General features: G+C 36.9%; 2 protein-coding genes across 5 annotated transcripts in view; one reads left to right on the plus strand and one right to left on the minus strand.

The window, feature by feature from the left end:
- bcl2l16 (BCL2 like 16) overlaps positions 1-19,091 on the plus strand; it is a 27,121-nt gene extending 8,030 nt beyond the window's left edge. For 2 of the 4 annotated variants that reach the window (XM_079827278.1, XM_079827279.1), the window contains exon 3: positions 1-77. This exon is cut by the window's left edge and continues 1,206 nt beyond it. Coding sequence is in view for 2 of the 4 variants with exons in the window: in XM_079827280.1 (XP_079683406.1) it covers positions 8,625-8,678; positions 8,711-8,729; positions 10,562-10,590 (102 nt within the window). In the remaining 2 variants the exon portion in view is untranslated. Of the gene's footprint in view, positions 78-8,624; positions 8,679-8,710; positions 8,730-10,561; positions 12,120-18,605 lie in introns of those variants that run through there. The other 2 variants (XM_079827280.1, XM_079827281.1) reach the window with 2 other exon arrangements.
- On the minus strand, positions 745-4,107 carry tubb2b (tubulin, beta 2b). Its single transcript, XM_079827277.1, has 4 exons — positions 3,897-4,107; positions 2,581-2,689; positions 2,380-2,490; positions 745-1,928 (listed from the first exon to the last, which is right to left on the minus strand). The coding sequence occupies exons 1-4, from the start codon at positions 4,035-4,037 to the stop codon at positions 868-870; spliced, it is 1,422 nt and encodes a 473-aa protein (XP_079683403.1). The 5' UTR covers positions 4,038-4,107; the 3' UTR covers positions 745-867.
- Positions 19,092-19,347: the final 256 nt, after the last annotated feature.

Here is a 19,347-nt window from a genome sequence, read left to right on the forward strand (position 1 = left end):
TAATTAAACATTTTTCTGCACATTACTGAGATGTTTTTCATTATCTCCCATTGATACTACAGGGTTTGTTCACTAAAATGAAAATTTCTTACCAACATTCTACATATCTTGTTTTGCAGATTGAAGTCAGTAAATATAAAAATGCTTGAAATTAGCATGGTAGACTTATAAAGTGTACTATTTTTATTTAGCGCTTTACACGCACAAAAATTAATTAAAGAATATTTTCAGCGTGTGAAGAGCCTCTATGTTTATCCTCCAATAAAATGTTTCTAAGGCAACATCTCCCAACATACAACAAACATAAATACAAAATTAAATCTAGATTTAACATTTCTGGTCACTAAATAACTACCATGTGTTATTAGCGTTGACAACTTAATATTACTATCAAACTAAAGAATAGGCTTAGATTGTTCTGTATTTATTCAAGAAAATTTGCTAAATATTTGGACCGAAGGTAATTAAAATAGATTATTTTAGCATCAATATTGTGGTAAAGCACTATGCATTTCCATTTCTGTTAACATATAGAACTATTGTATGGGTTAACCCAATCATGTATGGAAGATTATGAACCTCATGACTGGAAATGTAAATACACTTTGGCATGTGTTCACTCAACCAGTGATGTCTGGAGGCAATCTCAACAGGTTCGACAAGGATCAGTCGGTGTGTGTGTGTGACCAGTAAAGAATGAGGATGGGTTCAGTCTAATTAAATAAAGAGGAAGACATCTTAACAGAAGAAAAGGCTTTTAATGACATCTGTACAAATAAGAGGCAAGAACAGAAGAAGAAAATTTCATATTTTTTTCCTTGTATGAGAGCAAAATGATACAGCTTGGAAAACGACACATAGAGAGATCTAAGCCAGCTCTTCCTCTCCCTCTTCCTCAAACTCGCCCTCCTCCTCGGCGGTGGCGTCCTGGTACTGCTGGTACTCGGACACCAGGTCGTTCATGTTGCTCTCGGCCTCGGTGAACTCCATCTCATCCATACCTTCGCCTGTGTACCAGTGGAGGAAAGCTTTGCGCCTGAACATGGCGGTGAACTGCTCGGAGATGCGCTTAAAGAGCTCCTGGATGGCCGTGCTGTTGCCGATGAAGGTGGCTGCCATTTTGAGCCCGCGAGGGGGGATGTCGCACACGGCGGTCTTGACGTTGTTGGGGATCCATTCGACAAAGTAGCTGCTGTTCTTGTTCTGAACGTTGAGCATCTGCTCGTCCACCTCCTTCATGGACATGCGGCCACGGAAGATGGCGGCGACTGTGAGGTAGCGTCCGTGGCGCGGGTCGCACGCGGCCATCATGTTCTTGGCGTCGAACATCTGCTGCGTGAGCTCTGGTACGGTCAGGGAGCGGTACTGCTGGCTCCCCCTGCTGGTGAGAGGTGCGAAGCCAGGCATGAAGAAGTGAAGGCGAGGGAAGGGCACCATGTTCACGGCGAGCTTGCGCAGATCTGCGTTAAGCTGCCCGGGGAAACGGAGGCAGGTGGTGACGCCGCTCATGGTGGCCGAGACGAGATGGTTGAGGTCGCCGTATGAAGGCGTGGTGAGTTTGAGTGTGCGGAAGCAGATGTCGTACAGCGCTTCGTTGTCAATGCAGTAGGTCTCGTCTGTGTTCTCGACCAGCTGGTGGACAGACAGCGTGGCGTTGTAGGGCTCCACCACGGTGTCTGACACCTTTGGCGAGGGCACTACGCTAAAGGTGTTCATGATGCGGTCGGGATACTCCTCGCGGATCTTGCTGATGAGGAGGGTGCCCATGCCGGAGCCAGTGCCTCCACCCAGGGAGTGGGTGAGCTGGAAGCCCTGCAGGCAGTCGCAGCTCTCGGCCTCTTTACGAACCACGTCCAAGACAGAGTCAACCAGCTCCGCTCCTTCCGTGTAGTGGCCTTTGGCCCAGTTGTTTCCAGCACCACTCTGACCTGTAGCAGAAGGAAACACATTTAAAACATCTCATTTTCAACAAATATGGCATTTCATTTAAATAACTAGTGTTGTCAAAAATATAAATACTGAAATGGTTCCAAAACTCGTTTTCTGCTGTATTGATACACAGATACCAGCTGCGCGTAAATACTTCAACTAAAAGCCATGTTTATTTAATCTGTCTCTTTATTGTATTTGTGCCTATCATGTGCAATTTGTTATTTTATTACTGATGGTTTACTTCTTTTTTGGAAATAAAGCCTCCCTGTACTGTGTAAGCCATTACAAAAAAATTATTTAAAAAAATTATGAGAAATTATCTGTATGGTGGTATATAGGGTAGTTTTCCCAAATTTTATTGAAAATGGTATAGAATATCGATATTTTTCAAGGTATTGCAGTTGGAATTTCCAGTATCATGACAACACTATTAATAACAATACCCACCAAAAACAAAGTTATCTGGCCTGAAGACCTGTCCGAAGGGTCCGGACCTCACAGAGTCCATGGTTCCGGGCTCCAAATCCACCAACACGGCACGGGGCACGTATTTGCCTCCTAAAACATTGATAAAACAGGGTTAAACTGGTTTATTAAAAATGTGCATAATGTGCAGCCTCACTTAGTACTATTGCTACGTGGACGTACCTGATGCCTCATTGTAATAGACATTGATCCTGTCGAGCTGGAGGTCACTGTCACCATGATATGTGCCGGTGGGATCAATACCATGCTCATCACTGATAACCTCCCAGAACTACAGGATATAATAATTCATAATATGAGTGACTTGATTAGGTTGAGCTGAAAGCTACAAGCAACAATTAACAATGTTATCAGTGATCCATGACAGATTTAAAATCAACAATGTATCTGATCATATTATGGACTGAAAAGGACCTTGTTCAGAGAAAAGACAGGTATGAAAGGCATAAATTGCACAAAAACAAGCGGTATAAAAGTGCCTAGATCACTTATAATCATCCACAGCTCGTTATGTCTAGTTTTTTTGTAATGAAATCGTCTTGGGAAGATTTAGTAGTTTCATAAGCAGAACCATCCAAAAACCACATTAAATAACAGTACAACCCACTGAAGAGAAAAAAAGTCAAAATGGCGCTGCTGTGAATAAGGTCTTTATACTTCATTAAAAATTTGCTTTTCAAATATTCACCGAGTGGGCTTTGCAAAAAGTGCCAACTGTTCACAAACTCCCACACATATTTCACATTAACATGATTTTAGACCTCATACGTTGGATACAAAATCGTTGGTAAATATAATGCGCTTTTATACATTTTAATTTCTGTTACAATATGTTACTTACAACGTCAGTAACAATTGATCTTATTTGAACTCCTCCCGCGCAAAACTCGCGCGCGCGCCACGCGCACCGGTTGGCTGAAATCCATTTCCGGTGAATTCATACCCTAATCGATTTGTAGGGGCCTACATTTCAGATCTAAAATGTATATATTCGAATTAACAAGTCGATGCTATTTGGATTTCAGATTGTAATATTTAATGCAATTATTTATTTAAAGAAAATCTGGCTATATTTAGACTGCGCGTAAACGTTCACTTCCTTTTGTCGCACTGCGGCGGATCTCACAAAGGGAAGCGCGAGACAGACGCCGGCGAAGACGAACAATTGACAAGATTTATTTTCCAATGTATATACATTTATGGAAACGGCTAAATTTCGTCATGTTTTAAAGCATTTTAAGCGTTTCATTCAAACAAAATAAACTCGAACGAGGAAGCACATGTATGACCTAGATTTCATTCAAACAATATCAGAATATTATGCGGCTCGTATTAGACTGAACAATTAGGCACATAAGAGAAAATAACGATTATATTAGATTTATATACATAATCAGTGCAATAAATACTAATACTAAATGTTAACCCAACAAGAACTGCAAATTTCGATTAAAAACTAAAAACTAAAAAAAACCGACCTTTGCTCCAATCTGGTTACCGCATTGTCCGGCTTGAAGATGCACGATTTCCCTCATTTTGACTCTTTTGAGTAATAAGATTTGAGAAGGTGGTAAACCTTTTTCTTTCTTCAACTGGTTGAGTCTAGACACTTCCCCCATATAAATAGACTCCTCACGCCCCGCCCCCTGGACACAAGGTTAGTATGTATCAGCACACCATTAGCTGTCTGTCTAAAGCCCGCCCACATGTATACACTCTATCCAATCACAGCAGAGACAGAGAATGCTGATTAGCCCACAGTGGTTGTCAATCAAATTTGATGTCAACGTATGATTTTCTACGGCAGCACAAAAAAAAAGGAAGAAAAGAGAATAGTTGACATACCACAGAAGCAAAGCCCTGTAATGAAACTGTATATTTTGAAAACACTTCTTTGTTTATGGCTTTGTGTGCCCAGGCTTAGTTTAATAACAGGAAGTGCAATCTAACATTCTATTTACAGGCCAAAAAAAGCATTAATTGAAAAAATGTATAAGAATGTAAAAATGTTCGCACAATAGCTCAGTATCCATCAAAATATTATACATTGCTGTTCATTTGTCCTGTATTTACTACATAGGGCACGTGTTTTATTATTGAGTAAGAAGCAAGTGCACAGAGACGGAGATGAAGCAGTTTATGATGTTTATTAATGTTTAGGCAACATGAAGCCCTTTGTAGTGACAGTTTGGCTTCTCAAAGCTATGAAGAAAGGGTTAGTTCAGCCAAAAATTATTATTTTTATTTATTAATTGCTCATCCTCATTTCGTTCCAAACCCGTAAGACCTTTGTTCATCTTCAGAACACAATGTATTTTTGATGAAATCCGAGAGCTCTCTGACCCCTCCATAGACAGCAATTTAATGAACACTTTCAAGGTCTAGAAAGGAAGTAAAGACGTCGTTAAAATAGTCCATGTGACCCTAGTGGTTCAACCATAATGTTATGAAGCCACGAGAATACTTTTTGTGCGCAAAAATAACGACTTTATCCAACAATCTCTACTCTTCCAAGTCATTCTCCTACGTGATTCACATAATGCTGCCTTCACGTGCATGTGAAATTTCATAATTCCCACTTTAGAAGTCGTGAATACGAGCTTGTTTTATTCAAGTGCTTTGTTGTTGGAATGAACAGGAATCATGGAGGACACCAGGTTCATTCTTGCCTATTTATTGGGAAAATCGTATTAAAGGCAAAATGATATAGTGTCACATGCACTGACAACCATATAAACATTTAAGATGCTATCCAGATAGTCCGCTTTCTGCCGATTCTGTAATTTCGGTCAAACGGAGGCTATTTTTGCTGTGTATAAAACCAACAAGACGCTTCAAATGATTACTCATATATGTAAATATGCACTACATTAATGACAAGACAGACGTGAAGAGATTGTTGAAATAAGTCACTTGTTTTGTTTGTTTTGCGCACAAAAAGTATTCTCGTCGCTTCATAACATTAAGGTTGAACTACATGACTATTTTACTGATCTCTTTACTACATTTCTAGGTCTTGAAAAGTGGTAATAACGAAGGAAAAAGCCAATGGGTGGTTCAGAAATATCAAAAATATCTTAACTTGTGTTCTAAAGATGAGCGAAGGTCTCACGGGTTTGGAACGACATGAGGGTGAGGAATGAATCATTTTTGGGTGAACTGTCCCTTTAAAGGGTCTTTTATGTATGTGGACGTGAAGAAGAGAGAAATGTATTATGGTTTCATGTTTCACAGGCAGACACATCTCTGGTTTGGGTGCAGTTGTATTATTAAAAACTAATCTGGAGAGGGAATGCATGGTAATGCAATCTGCCTTTGCGCAGTTGCTGTGACTTAAACCTGGAGAATGAGGGTTTGCCCCAGTCCTCCTGCTGTATCACGGGCAAAGTCCTGCGGGGTTTTCAGAGGGCTGGCCAGATAAGACTGCAGATACTGTTACAGAAGCAGATGGTACGCTCATGCGCCTGTGATTCAAATCATTTGAAGTGAGGCTACTTATGTACTCTCATTGTTTCACGATTAAAATAGGTTAATTACAGTGAATACTTACGGATTACTTAGGTGAGTCATGGCAGTTTCATCAAGGTCGTTCAGTATTAATGAGTTCAGCCTTCTGGTTAGTTATGCAGGCTAATATAAGGAATGCTTGCTATTTGATTAAAATGTATTGCCCCTCTTGTTGTCCCAAACCCATATGACTTTTTCTTATGTCGAACAAATTTAAATGAAAGAATGAGGAACAGGCCTATAATATTATATGCAGTTAGAAATATGATGGGCCAGTTTCCCAGGGAAGGTGTGAGTAAAAGAGGGTGGAGATGAAAAGTGAGAACCGGGGGAGAGTCAAACAAAGACGTCATGTGCATACATATTTGTAAATAGATATATTTGTATGATCATATTTAGGGCTGGGTATCGATTGAGATGTTCCGATTCGATTTCGATTCGCAAGCTCTCAAATCGATTCGATTTTGATTCTCGATTCGATTTTCGATTCTCGATTCAACTTCAATTCAACTCAATGAATATAGATTTAATTCAAATAGCCTACTATATTTATACAAAAGAACAGTGAACATGAGTTTACAAGTGGGTAATTAAAAAGAAATTAAGAGCCACAAACCTGTATATTAAATTATTTTTATTTTAGGTACACTTGGGTAGGCCTACATTAAAACAGAACCCATCTCTGTATTTCAAATGCATACAATTATGTTAAATACAATACAATTTAGTTTTTATGGATATTTTGATACACTTATTCTAAAACATAAAAAGGATATTGGATGATTTTCAGCTATTTTCAGTAAAGGACAAGAATTTCTTGCGATTTAGCTGACCGTCATTCAGACATTCAGTTTTTATGGAGGCTTTTTCCTCCAGGGGCGTCTGAGCAGTGATTCATGCCCCGGATGATGAATTATATTTCGTCACTATCTCTGTTATTTGCGTGCCTTCCTTAGATGCGATTGCCATTAGATTTGATCTTAACGACAAGCATGCGATACCGGGCAGGATCAACTGGAAACCCCCGGGGAAAAAAAATCGATTCTTGGCCTTGAGAATCAATTTTGAATCGACCACATTTTAAAAAACGATTAATCGAAAAATCAATTTTTTTGCCCAGCCCTAATCATACTTATGAGATCTAATATATTAGAATTGTGTTCATTAGACTCAACATGACATTATAGTCGTCATGAAAGTAAACACCATATTTGTTTTGTTAAAGCATGTTATACACCAATCAAGCATAACAGTATGACCTAATCTTTTGCTGCCAAAACAGCCCTGACCCCTCGAGGCATGGACTCCACTAGACCCCTGAAAGTGTGCTGTGGTATCTGGCACCAAGATGTTAGCAGCAGATCCTTTAAGTCCTGTAAGTTGCAAGGTGGGGCCTCCATGGATGGGACTTATTTGTTCAGCACATCCCACAGATGCTCGATTTGATTGAGATCTGGGGAATTTGGAGGCCAAGTCAACACCTCAAACTCGTTGCTGTGCTCCTCAAAGTATTCCTGAACCATTTTTGCTTTGTGGCAGGGCGCATTATCTGCTGAAAGAGCCACAGCCACCAGGAAATACCGTTTCTATGAAAGGGTGTACATGGTCTGCAACAATGCTTAGGTAGGTGGTATGTGTCAAAGTAACATCCACATGGATGGCAGGACCCAAGGTTTTCCAGCAAAACATTGCCCGAAGCATCACACTGTCTCCGCCGGCTTGCCTTCTTCCCATTCCCACTTTTGATAGATACTGACCACTGCAGACCGGGAACACCCCACAAGAGCTGCAGTTTTGAAGATGCTCTGACCCAGTCGTCTAGCCATCACAATTTGGTCCTTGTCAAACTCGCTCAAATTCCTACACTTGCCCATTTTTCCTGCTTCTATTCAACTTTGAGGACGAAATGTTCAATTTCTGCCTAATATATCCCACCCACTAACAGGTGCCATGATAAAGAGATAATCAGTGTTATACACTTCACCTCATAATTTCATGATGTTATGCCTGATCGGTGTATGTGACATTACAGAAGTAAAATGGGTTGCAAACAGAGATTCACAATGACTTTCACTCAGTGAAAGCAGAAAGACGTCGCTAAGACATCGCCGTCTTAGTGAAGAAGAAAATGACATTAATGTGGCACACCCAGTCTCTCTTCACGCCTCTCTAATAGTCCCACACATCAAAACACGTGTACGTCATTAACATTAACAACAAAAGATTATTAAAACATAATGATTTAAATTGAAGGTAAAACGTCTGATTTGACACTATTAGCAGTCATGAAAGACTACTCTATTTAAGTTCACTTAAGTGGCCTTTTATTTCATTAAAATGATCTGTATCTGAAGTACACTAGAAGTGCACATTCAATACAATTAAGTGCATTTCTTTCTCACAATGGCATGAATGCTGGTGTGTAAAAGAGGAAGTCATAAATAAAAGGGCTGGCGTCGTTTCTTCTCTCGCCACTCCTTTGATCCAGCTGTCACGAAAGCATTTTTGTGTTTGCCTGCTAACTGAATTATTAATGCTGCAGGGGAGCCGAAGCTGCACATTTGAGTTGTTACACTGTTGTGTTTGTACATTTTAATCGATGCTGGACAACAGCATTATAGAGCTGTGTGAGGATATACTCTATGTTACAGTGACTAGGTTTGGTTGTATTAAATTGTCTTCAATGCCCTTGCCTTCAGATGCAGACAGTGAGCGTCTCTGTCCCTGACTCAGCAGATGTCCTGCTAGTGCACCATGTGCATTATTCATACTCGTACTAAACACGCATGATTTATACTTCTCAGGTGGGTGATAAATCAGGCTAAGCATCACTCTTATGAAAATCTATCTTGTCATTATCATCAAATATTAGAAGGGTTATTAGATGCAGCAAAACCTAACCTATCATAGCATAAGTGTTTGCATTTAGTATTGGTCAAGCAGAGATACCCGTGTGGAAAACGGTGTTAATTACTGTGTCACCATGAAATCAAATATGACATTTCTTGTTTTGATTTTAATGGAATATTGCAGTATTTATTCTAAATCATTTATACATGCATATCATTATTTTTTTGTGTTCCTGGTAATCTTGAATCAGAATAACTTCCCCTCCCTCTTGCAGCATCGCTTCTCTTCTCTGATGACCTGTCATCTGTCACATGAGATCCACCAATAGCAACCATCCAATCAATTCCCCACAGACAAAATCAAGCCCCGCCCAACATTTGTTCTTGTTTGTGACGCGTTCTCACTCAGATATAGGCTACGCAATAGAGAAGAAAAGACTAGCGCAACTTAAATGCATGACATTTACAATTAAACGAAAATGTATCATAGTTTAAAGGAACACACCCAAATTCCTTTAAATTTATATTGAATGCAATTTACTGAACTTAACAGTGATTTTTTTACCCACTTAGGTAGGACTTAAGTACATCTTTAAATGTAATATTTATAGTAAACTAAAATGTACTTCATTATCATTTCTATTGAAACTTGTATGTCAGGTATTAAAATTTGTAAATTGCAACATTTATAATGATGAAGGTGAAATTTAGTATGTTTAAAATATATTAATTTTAAATGTAATATCAACACAGATAAAAGTATTTTACATGTGCATTATGTTAGTCAACACCAAAATAAGTGCACTTATTTAAAGCAGTACAAAGAACTATTAAAACAGGATGATTTTCTTTAAAGTAAAACGTTTAATTTGACCATTACAAAGTGCGCTTTTTAAAGGTGTGTTAAACAGTCATGAAAGTGAACATTGTTTTGATTTCATTAATATTTTATCTGCAAGTACAGTTTTTTAATAAGCTTTTAAGATTTGAAGTAGGCATACACTTCTTTTTAACAAGGGTAATAATCATACAAATATCCTAAATCATAAGTAGATTAGTGTTGTTCAACAGGGTACCTCTCCCGTGTGTGTGAATAAGTATGTGTGTGTGTGTGTGTGTGTGTGTGTGTGTGTGTGTGTGTGTGTGTGTGTGTGTGTGTGTGTGTGTGTGTGTGTGTGTGTGTGTGTGTGTGTGTGTGTGTGTGTGTGTGTGTGTGTGTGTGTGTGTGTGTTTATGTGCACGCATAAATGAGGGAGTGAGTGTGTGTGTCTGTTTGTGTGGGGTGTGAGCGTCTGTGTGAGTGTGTATTTCTGTGAGTGTGTCTGTGTGTGTGTGTGTGTGTGTGTGCCTGTTTGTGAGTGAGTGTGTGTGTATCTGTCTGTTTGTGAGTGTTTTGTGTGTGTGTGTGTGTGTGTGTGTGTGTGTGTGTGTGTGTGTGTGTGTGTGTGTGTGTGTGTGTGTGTGTGTGTGTGTGTGTGTGTGTGTGTGTGTGTGTGTGTGTGTATTGGGTTAGTCTGCACCTCTTCATTAGTCATGATCTCAACGTGGAATATTTTGCATACGAACAGCTGTTTCTCACTGAGCATCAGCTGTAGATGGGAAATTCACCAGATCCCACAGGATATCATGATCCACACAATCAATATGGCATGATCAGTGATCCAGCTCTGTATGTAATGCTGTATGTATTAATGAAGTGTTAAATGAACCACTGTGTCAGATGCACTACTGTTGTTTATTATTCTGGAACTGTTCCTTTAACATGTTGGCCTTTGTCTGTTCCACAGTGAAGCTGCCCTTCCCCCACAGATCCTGAGTCACAGGCACAGCCCTTCATAACACTTCCCATAGTCAGCTGTTCTTGGCTGGAACGGACGCTTCTTACACAGAATGCAAGTGACCACAAGATTAGTCTCTACAGCAGTGGCTGGAGCTCTCACATTCTGCAAATGAGTTTTAAGAACTCAAGGGAAACAGGCTGTAATCAGCTCGCTCTTTTGCCCTACTATTTAAGGCTAGGTCCACAGATTTAAAGCAAAAAGCCCTGTATGTTTGACTGGGAATGTGATGAATGAGACAATAGCTCTGATTCAAAACCTAGAGATTTATGTTGGCATGTTGCTAAGCTGACAATGTAATACTGTAATACGCATAAAATACATTGCACACAAATATCAGGTTAAAATGATATTGTGATCAAGGCTGAATTTTCAGCAGCATTACTTTTAGTCTTCAGTTTCACATGGTCCTTCAGAAATCTAATATGTCAAGAAATATTTCTGATTATTATTATCAATGTTGAAAACAGTTGTGCTTAATATTAACGTTGAAACCAAGATTTTTTGATGAATAGATTATACTATTATATCATATACTGTAACCTATTATATTATAGCCTATATCATATACTGTAACCTATTATATTATAGCCTATATCATATACTGTAACCTATCATATTATAACCTATTATATCATATACTGTAACCTATTATATTATAGCCTATTATATAATATACTGTAACCTATTATATTGTAGCCTATTATATCATATACTGTAACCTATTATATTGTAGCCTATTATATCATATACTGTAACCTATCATATTATAGCCTATTATATCATATACTCATATACTGTAGCCTATTATATTATAGCCTATTATATCATATACTCATATACAGTATCCTATTATATTATAGCCTATTATATCATATACTCATTTACTGTAACCTATTGTATTATAGCCTATTATATCATATACTCATATACTGTAAGTAACCTATTATATCATAGCCCATTATATCATATACTCATATACTGTAACCTATTATATTATAGCCTATTATATCATATACTCATATACTGTAAGTAACCTATTATATTATAGCCCATTATATCATATACTCATATACTGTAACCTATTATATTATAGCCTATTATATCATATACTCATATACTGTAAGTAACCTATTATATTATAGCCCATTATATCATATACTCATATACTGTATCCTATTATATTATAGCCTATTATATCATATACTCATTTACTGTAACCTATTATATTATAGCCTATTATATCATATACTCATATACTGTAAGTAACCTATTATATTATAGCCCATTATATCATATACTCATATACTGTAACCTATTATATTATAGCCCATTATATCATACTCATATACTGTAGCCTATTATATTATAGCCCATTATATCATATACTAGCCTATTATATTATAGCCTATTATATCATATACTGTAGCATATCATAGCCTATTATATCATATACTGTAGCCTATTATATTATAGCCTATTATATCATATACTGTAACCTATTATATTGTAGCCTATTATATCATATACTGTAACCTATTATATTATAGCCTATTATATCATATACTGTAGCCTATTATTTTATAGCCTATTATATCATATACTGCAGCCTATTATATTATAGCCTATTATATCATATACTGTAGCCTATTATATTATAGCCTATTATATCATATACTGTAACCTATTATATTATAGCCTATTATATCATATACTGTAACCTATTATATTATAGCATATTATATCATATACTGTAACCTATTATATTATAGCCTATTATATCATATACTGTAACCTATCATATTATAACCTATTATATCATATACTGTAACCTATTATATTATAGCATATTATATCATATACTGTAGCCTATTAGATTTATAGCCTATTATATCATATACTGTAACCTAATACTGTAGCCTATTATATTATAGCCTATTATATCATATACTGTAGCCTATTATATTATAGCCTATTATATCATATACTGTAGCCTGTTATATTATAGCCTATTATATCATATACTGTAGCCTGTTATATTGTAGCCTATTATATCATATACTGTAGCCTATTAGATTTATAGCCTATTATATCATATACTGTAGCCTATTAGATTTATAGCCTATTATATCATATACTGTAACCTAATACTGTAGCCTATTATATTATAGCCTATTATATCATATACTGTAGCCTATTATATTATAGCCTATTATATCATATACTGTAGCCTGTTATATTATAGCCTATTATATCATATACTGTAGCCTATTATTTTATAGCCTATTATATCATATACTGTAGCCTGTTATATTGTAGCCTATTATATCATATACTGTAGCCTATTATATCATATACTGTAGCCTGTTATATTGTAGCCTATTATATCATATACTGTAGCCTATTATATCATATACTGTAGCCTGTTATATTATATCCTATTTTATCATATACTGTAGCCTGTTATATTATATTCTATTATATCATATACTGTAACCTATTATATTATAGCCTATTAGATCATATACTGTAGCCTGTTATATTATAGCCTATTATATCATATACTCTAGCCTATTATATCATATACTATAGCCTGTTATATTCTAGCCTATTATATCATATACTATAGCCTGTTATATTCTAGCCTATTATATCATATACTGTAGCCTGTTATATTCTAGCCTATTATATCATATACTGTAACCTATTATATTATAGCCTATTATATCATATACTGTAGCCTGTTATGTTATAGCCTATTATATCATATACTGTAACCTGTTATATTATAGCCTATTATATCATATACTGTAACCTATTATATTATAGCCTATTATATCATATACTGTAACCTATTATATTATAGCCTATTATATCATATACTGTAACCTATTATATTATAGCCTATTATATCATATACTCTAGCCTGTTATATTATAGCCTATCATATCATATACTGTAGTCTATTATTTTACAGCCTATTATCATAGACTGTAGCCTATTATATCATAGACTATTATATCATATACTGTAACCTATTATATTGTAGCCTATTATATACTGTAGCCTATTATATTATAGCCTATTATATCATATACTGTAGCTTATTATATTAATGTAGCCTATTATATTATAGCCTATTATATCATATACTGTGGCATATTATATTAATATTATATTATTTTATAATCTTATATTATATCAACACCACATGCCATATATTTATTATCTACCTGAACTCGTTGCATTCTGGCATTGCCGTCTCCAGGCTTTATAATTAAAGGCAGCATAATTCATCCATCTATACCTTTAACTTAACCTCGGGAGCATGCCTATGATCCTTTAAAATGCTGTATTGGTAGGCAGCTTACTAGGTAGTGAAACAGTGGTAATGTTAGCCATTTAGGCTTTGAATCCCACAGAATGATCCTCAAATAGTCATCAATACAGCAGGGGAGCAGATGGAGATTAGGAGGCTTTGCTCAACAGCTGTAGTGAGGATCAAGATGGCAGGAGGGTGATTTGCATATGTATGAGTAATGCATATCTATTGTAGTAAATCATTGACATGTAAGTCAATCATCCACAGTATCACCTTTCATATTCAACTCTCTTCTGATGAGCTGGAGTGAATGAGAGAGGCAAAAGAAGCAGCCCTTGCCATGCCGTTTAAACGGGTTCAGTTGAGTTCTCTTTTGCAGTGGTCAGTGTGCATTATGTGCTATTGAGTTATGCAGAGACACAGCTGTGGGGGTTGAGACTCGTTTAAAGCGGCCCACATCTGATGGAGTCTCTCAGTCTCTCTAGGGAAGCCCTGGCAGGATATGAGCTCTGATGGAAATGCAAGTGGACTGTCCCACCCCCCTCCGCTCCTCTCTGCATGCAGTCGGTGCTGATGGGACCCTGGAGACTCGCACAGAGAACACTGTCTCTCTGCACATTTAGCACATGTATGAAACATGTTTGTCATACTGTAAACTGGGAACTCGCCCCATGCTAAGGATGGCCCTGATGATAAGGCACATTTTGGTGCGAGTGCCTGAGCATTTGTTTTCTTCCTGTTCTGAAGGCCTTGTTGGGTTCTGGATGTGTATTGGTGTTGGGGGGAGGGGTTTGCATCTCAATCAATAGCAAGACTTTAATACGGATCAAAGGTCATTAGTGTGCAAAAGAAGGAAGTCATTTGTGATAGGCTGCCAACACAGAACATCTGCTGTCCTCAGCATATAATGGTTTGCTTTATATATTTAAAGTAAGAATCTTGGTCAATCGTTCTGAACTAGCCTATGTTTTGCTCTTCCGCCAACTGTAGAGAAGAAACACACAAACAATTAAAAATAAATGTGAAAATTTGAATTGGTATTATTTTCTCATAAAACCCTTCACTGTAAAAATGATATGAAAATGTAAAGCTTTTTCATTTGGACTGATATCTTGTGTCGAATGAATACAGGGTTACACTTTATTTTAAGCTGTCCTTGATACATTGTAATTATACATTTATGTTCTGAGTAATATTAAATACCTACATGTACTTACTATAAGGTTAGGATTAGGGTTAGTTGCATGCAATTATGCATAATTTATAGTTATTATTAAAGTAACATGTAACAAGGACACTGTAAAATACAGTGTTACCAATACAGCTGTCTGGCTTTAATGCAAGGCATTTAAAAGCATTTGTTGAAATGCCATCTTCAGCTCTGAAGAACCAAGACCTCGCCCAGCTTTGTCTTACAGATAACGGAGGCTCCCTCTAGTGTTTAAGAAGGGACATTCACTCATTGGCAGATCATTACGGTGAGCGGGAAGGGACATGTTCGGTTGAGTTTTGTCGTGGCCACGTCATATTAACTCATGGGAATGTGATATGTTGTGGCCATGAGATATCAATTTGTGGGAACGTAATATCTCGTGGGAACCCTATTTAAGTCAATTTTTCAAAGTAATACCTGGTGGAAATGAGTTTTTGCAGTCTGAAGATACTGTAGCCTATTATATAGGCTATATTTGATACTTTAGTCTATTATATTTATAAGTTATTATATTATATACTGTAGCCTATTATATGGCTGGGTAAAACAAATATTGATCTCTAGATTTGAATCGAATGATTAGTCATCCTGTTTCCAATAAATCGTAATAATCTTTGTGCTTTGTTACTACTGATATGAAACAAAGTCTCAGATTTCAAATTACGTCCATTTTATTATGAAATTCAAATACCGTTTGGCCACTGTGGCGTGAAATCGCTCTGGCGCAGATCAGCTCAAGAGAAGTGGGACGTGACCCGATCATCTCCTGGGTCATTCTATAATTGCGGATCTCATGTCCGTGATGTTATATTTTTTATATATTTCCATAAATATAAAGCCCCAGGTGCTTATTTCCATAGTACAAAAATTATATTCCCCCCAGTCACACTACTACATGTGGAAAAACCCATAACTTTTGTTCAAAAATTAGGTTCATAATTAGGTTCACAAACACTTCTTATTTTTGAGGAGCACAACCTAATGTCTTGATTAGCCTATCTAATCTAACTGAAGGTAAAACTATGAAATTAATTTATGTTTGAGATCATTTCCACGCTTAAATGCAGATTAGATTGAGCAATTTTACAAAACCGGACAGCTGAAAACCAGGGTTTTATGTGATATGAAGTCATATCACATAAAACCCTGGTTTTCACATTAGGTTGTGCTCCTCAAAAATAAGAAGTGTTTGTGATATACCTTATTTTATGTGTCCGAAAAAACGTTGTCAACTAAGTTACCCATTAGGAAAACCTCCTTCAAAAATAAACGGATTATCACAATTTCACATAATTTGCATAGTGTGATGTAATTTCATTGGATGAAAGACTAAAAGTTGGGTCCTCTCTCTTTTCCATAATATTAGTTACAAAAGCACATCTGTGCAGCGGCACACTTCCGTCAACATAACCAACGTGACAACCTGCTTGCACAGAGAGCGCACTGGGGACTATTTTCAGGCGCTGCTTAATATCATTGCGCCGCGGCACCCATGGTATGGCAGCAAAGTTCCTTGATTATTACGCAGGAATGAGAGTATAGTTCCTAGCCATATCGGTCTTAGTACACGATGTAACTATACACAACACAACATGTAAATAGGAAAATGTTGGCGTTATTTTGTCACTTATTGAGCAGTAGGCTAGCTGGAGCTGTTTACCTCCAGTCTTTGTGCTAAGCTAGGCTAGCGGTGGGTGCGTCATAGTAGTGGGAAGTTCAGATCATTTTACTGACTCGTATCTTTGAGTCTCGTTCAGCAAAAATTAACTAATCTTTTTTCGAATCATTTCATTCATTTTAGCAAAATATAATTAAAATGACGTGTTAAATTGCCCATCTAGTAGCCTACTTATGAAAATGTTGATTACATTTGTAAAAATAAATAAAAATAAACTATAGGGTACTGCAACCAAAGCCAAATGATAAGAAGCTGAAACGTTTAATTAATTGATTAGTTGTTGGGTCAGGCTATTGCAGTCTAACTCTGTTAGTTCACCTCACCACCTGATCCAAGACATTCTTTCTTGGCATAATGAAGAGCTGCACAGCATTACTCAAACGGGCTGCTGTGGGTAGTAAAGCTCAACTGGTTTCTTGCCGTCATGTTTGCCATCCATAAGTGTTGTGAAACCCTATTAAACACTGATGTTATGTACATCTGATGGGCTGTCTGGGATTACAGAGCTCTGTTTTGGCAAGACTGAGCCGAAGGTGATGTGCCTTCATCTGAGGTGTCATGTCTGAAAATCAGTCATGCCTTTATGATCGTTTCCAGTGAAGTTCTGCATATTGAGAGAAGGAGCACTGAACCATGGCAGTCCAATCATTAGGTGACGTGACTCAGACACGTATACACTTAATGCAGATATGTACTGGAAAACACATCTTTTAATCTCTGCTTTTGCCTTCCGTCCACAGAATGACGATTTTGTCCTGCAAAAACTGAGCTTTTTTAAGGCGCTCGCTCTCTCAAGTAAACTGTGAAAAGAGATATTTGAAAAGGATGATGCATGTTTAGTCATGTGACTTCCTATTATGCCCATTTGTACGTGTCCCCAGAATGTGTCTTAAGTTTCAACTCAAAATTCCCCACAGATCATTTATACAATCATGTTGTAAATGGCCATTTTTGAGTGGATAAACATTGTTTCCGTGTATTTATCTTTTATCCAGAGGGTGGAGCCTGTACAGCTCATGCCTCGGTTACTCTGCCCAAAATTAAAACATTAGTAGTGGGAAGTTTGGATCATTTTACTGACTCGGATCTTTGAATCTCGTGCAGCAAAATGAACAAAGCTTTTTTCAAGTAATTTTCGTTCATTTCAGCAGAATCTAATTAAAATGTTACATGTTAAATTTTCCAATACATTTAGTACTGTCGGAATAAAAAATAAACTATAAACTAATGCAGCCATGGCCAAACTTTGAGAAAGAAATTATTAATTAATTGCTTGGCTTGCTTCAGGCTATGTATGCAGTCTGTTAGCTCACCTCACCTCCCGATCCAAATTGTTCTTTCGTCACTTCACATTTAATCACATCTGTTCCCTAGAAAGATTAGTTCACCTCTCGAGTCTTCGGGTTCGAGTCTCGTTCTTTTGTCACGTGACCGCTTCCCAGTTCAGGGTCTCACAACATATACAACATTACAAACGTATTATTGACTGCACGTTGTAATATATTTATTATTATAAAATCATCAGATGTGCAATAAACATTTATGTTATGCCTATCCATTTTGACCAGCCCAATGTGTCCAATCTTCATAGGAAAATCAATTATTATACTAGCTAAAAAACTGAAAAAAAACTGAAAAAACCTACACACTTGTTTGTAAGGAAGGTTGTGAATTAACTAATCTCTGTATCCACCATGGCGGTCATGTCACGTGACAAGAACGAACGACTCGAACCCAAAGACTCGAGAGATGAACTAATCTTTTCTGTTTCTGCTTTCAGCCTATGGGGACTTGAACGACCGACTCGAACCCGAAGACTCGAGAGATGAACTAATCTTTTCTGTTTCCAGTGACTGCATAGCCTTGCCTATGGGACTGGGACTTGATGAACAAATGACTCAAACTCGAAGACTCAAGAGATTAACTAATCAATTCTGTTTCCTGTACAGAACATATGGCATGTTGCGCATGCGCGGTCAACACAAGAGCTCAATTCACTTTTTTTTTTTTTAAACATCTATATAGTTTTTATAACTTTGTATTTCTGTTTTAGTTAGTAGGCCATATCAGGTTAAGCTAAAGCTTCAAATAAATTTGTTTATTTATTTATTTTTTAAATTTCAGTTAACATTTATTTAATTTCAAATAATGAAGATTTTTTTAATGGTTTTATTTAACTATTGTAACCCTGATACTTTATTGAATGTGTCAAATACTGGTCTTTCCTCCTGACTATGAATTAAATGGGAATTAAATTAAATACAGTTTATTGTGCAAGCAAAAATGACTTACACTCACCTAAAGGATTATTAGGAACACCTGTTCAATTTCTCATTAATGCAATTATCTTATCAACCAATCACATGGCCGTTGCTTCAATGCATTTAGGGGTGTGGTCCTGGTCAAGACAATCTCCTGAACTCCAAACTGAATGTCAGAATGGGAAAGAAAGGTGATTTAAGCAATTTTGAGCGTGGCATGGTTGTTGGTGCCAGACGGGCCGGTCTGAGTATTTCACAATC

This window comes from Gobio gobio, assembly GCF_949357685.1.
Source record: "Gobio gobio genome assembly, chromosome: 10".
NCBI classification, from domain to species: Eukaryota; Metazoa; Chordata; class Actinopteri; order Cypriniformes; family Gobionidae; genus Gobio; species Gobio gobio.

Excerpts from the sequence above, each read along its gene's own strand:
- tubb2b (XM_079827277.1), bottom strand. The coding sequence starts at position 4,037 with ATGGGGGAAGTGTCTAGACTCAACCAGTTGAAGAAAGAAAAAGGTTTA. Across the intron at positions 2,690-3,896 it reads GTAACCAGATTGGAGCAAAG|TTCTGGGAGGTTATCAGTGA; the intron begins GTCGGTTTTTTT and ends TATATCCTGTAG. Across the intron at positions 1,929-2,379 it reads GCCAGATAACTTTGTTTTTG|GTCAGAGTGGTGCTGGAAAC; the intron begins GTGGGTATTGTT and ends CTTCTGCTACAG.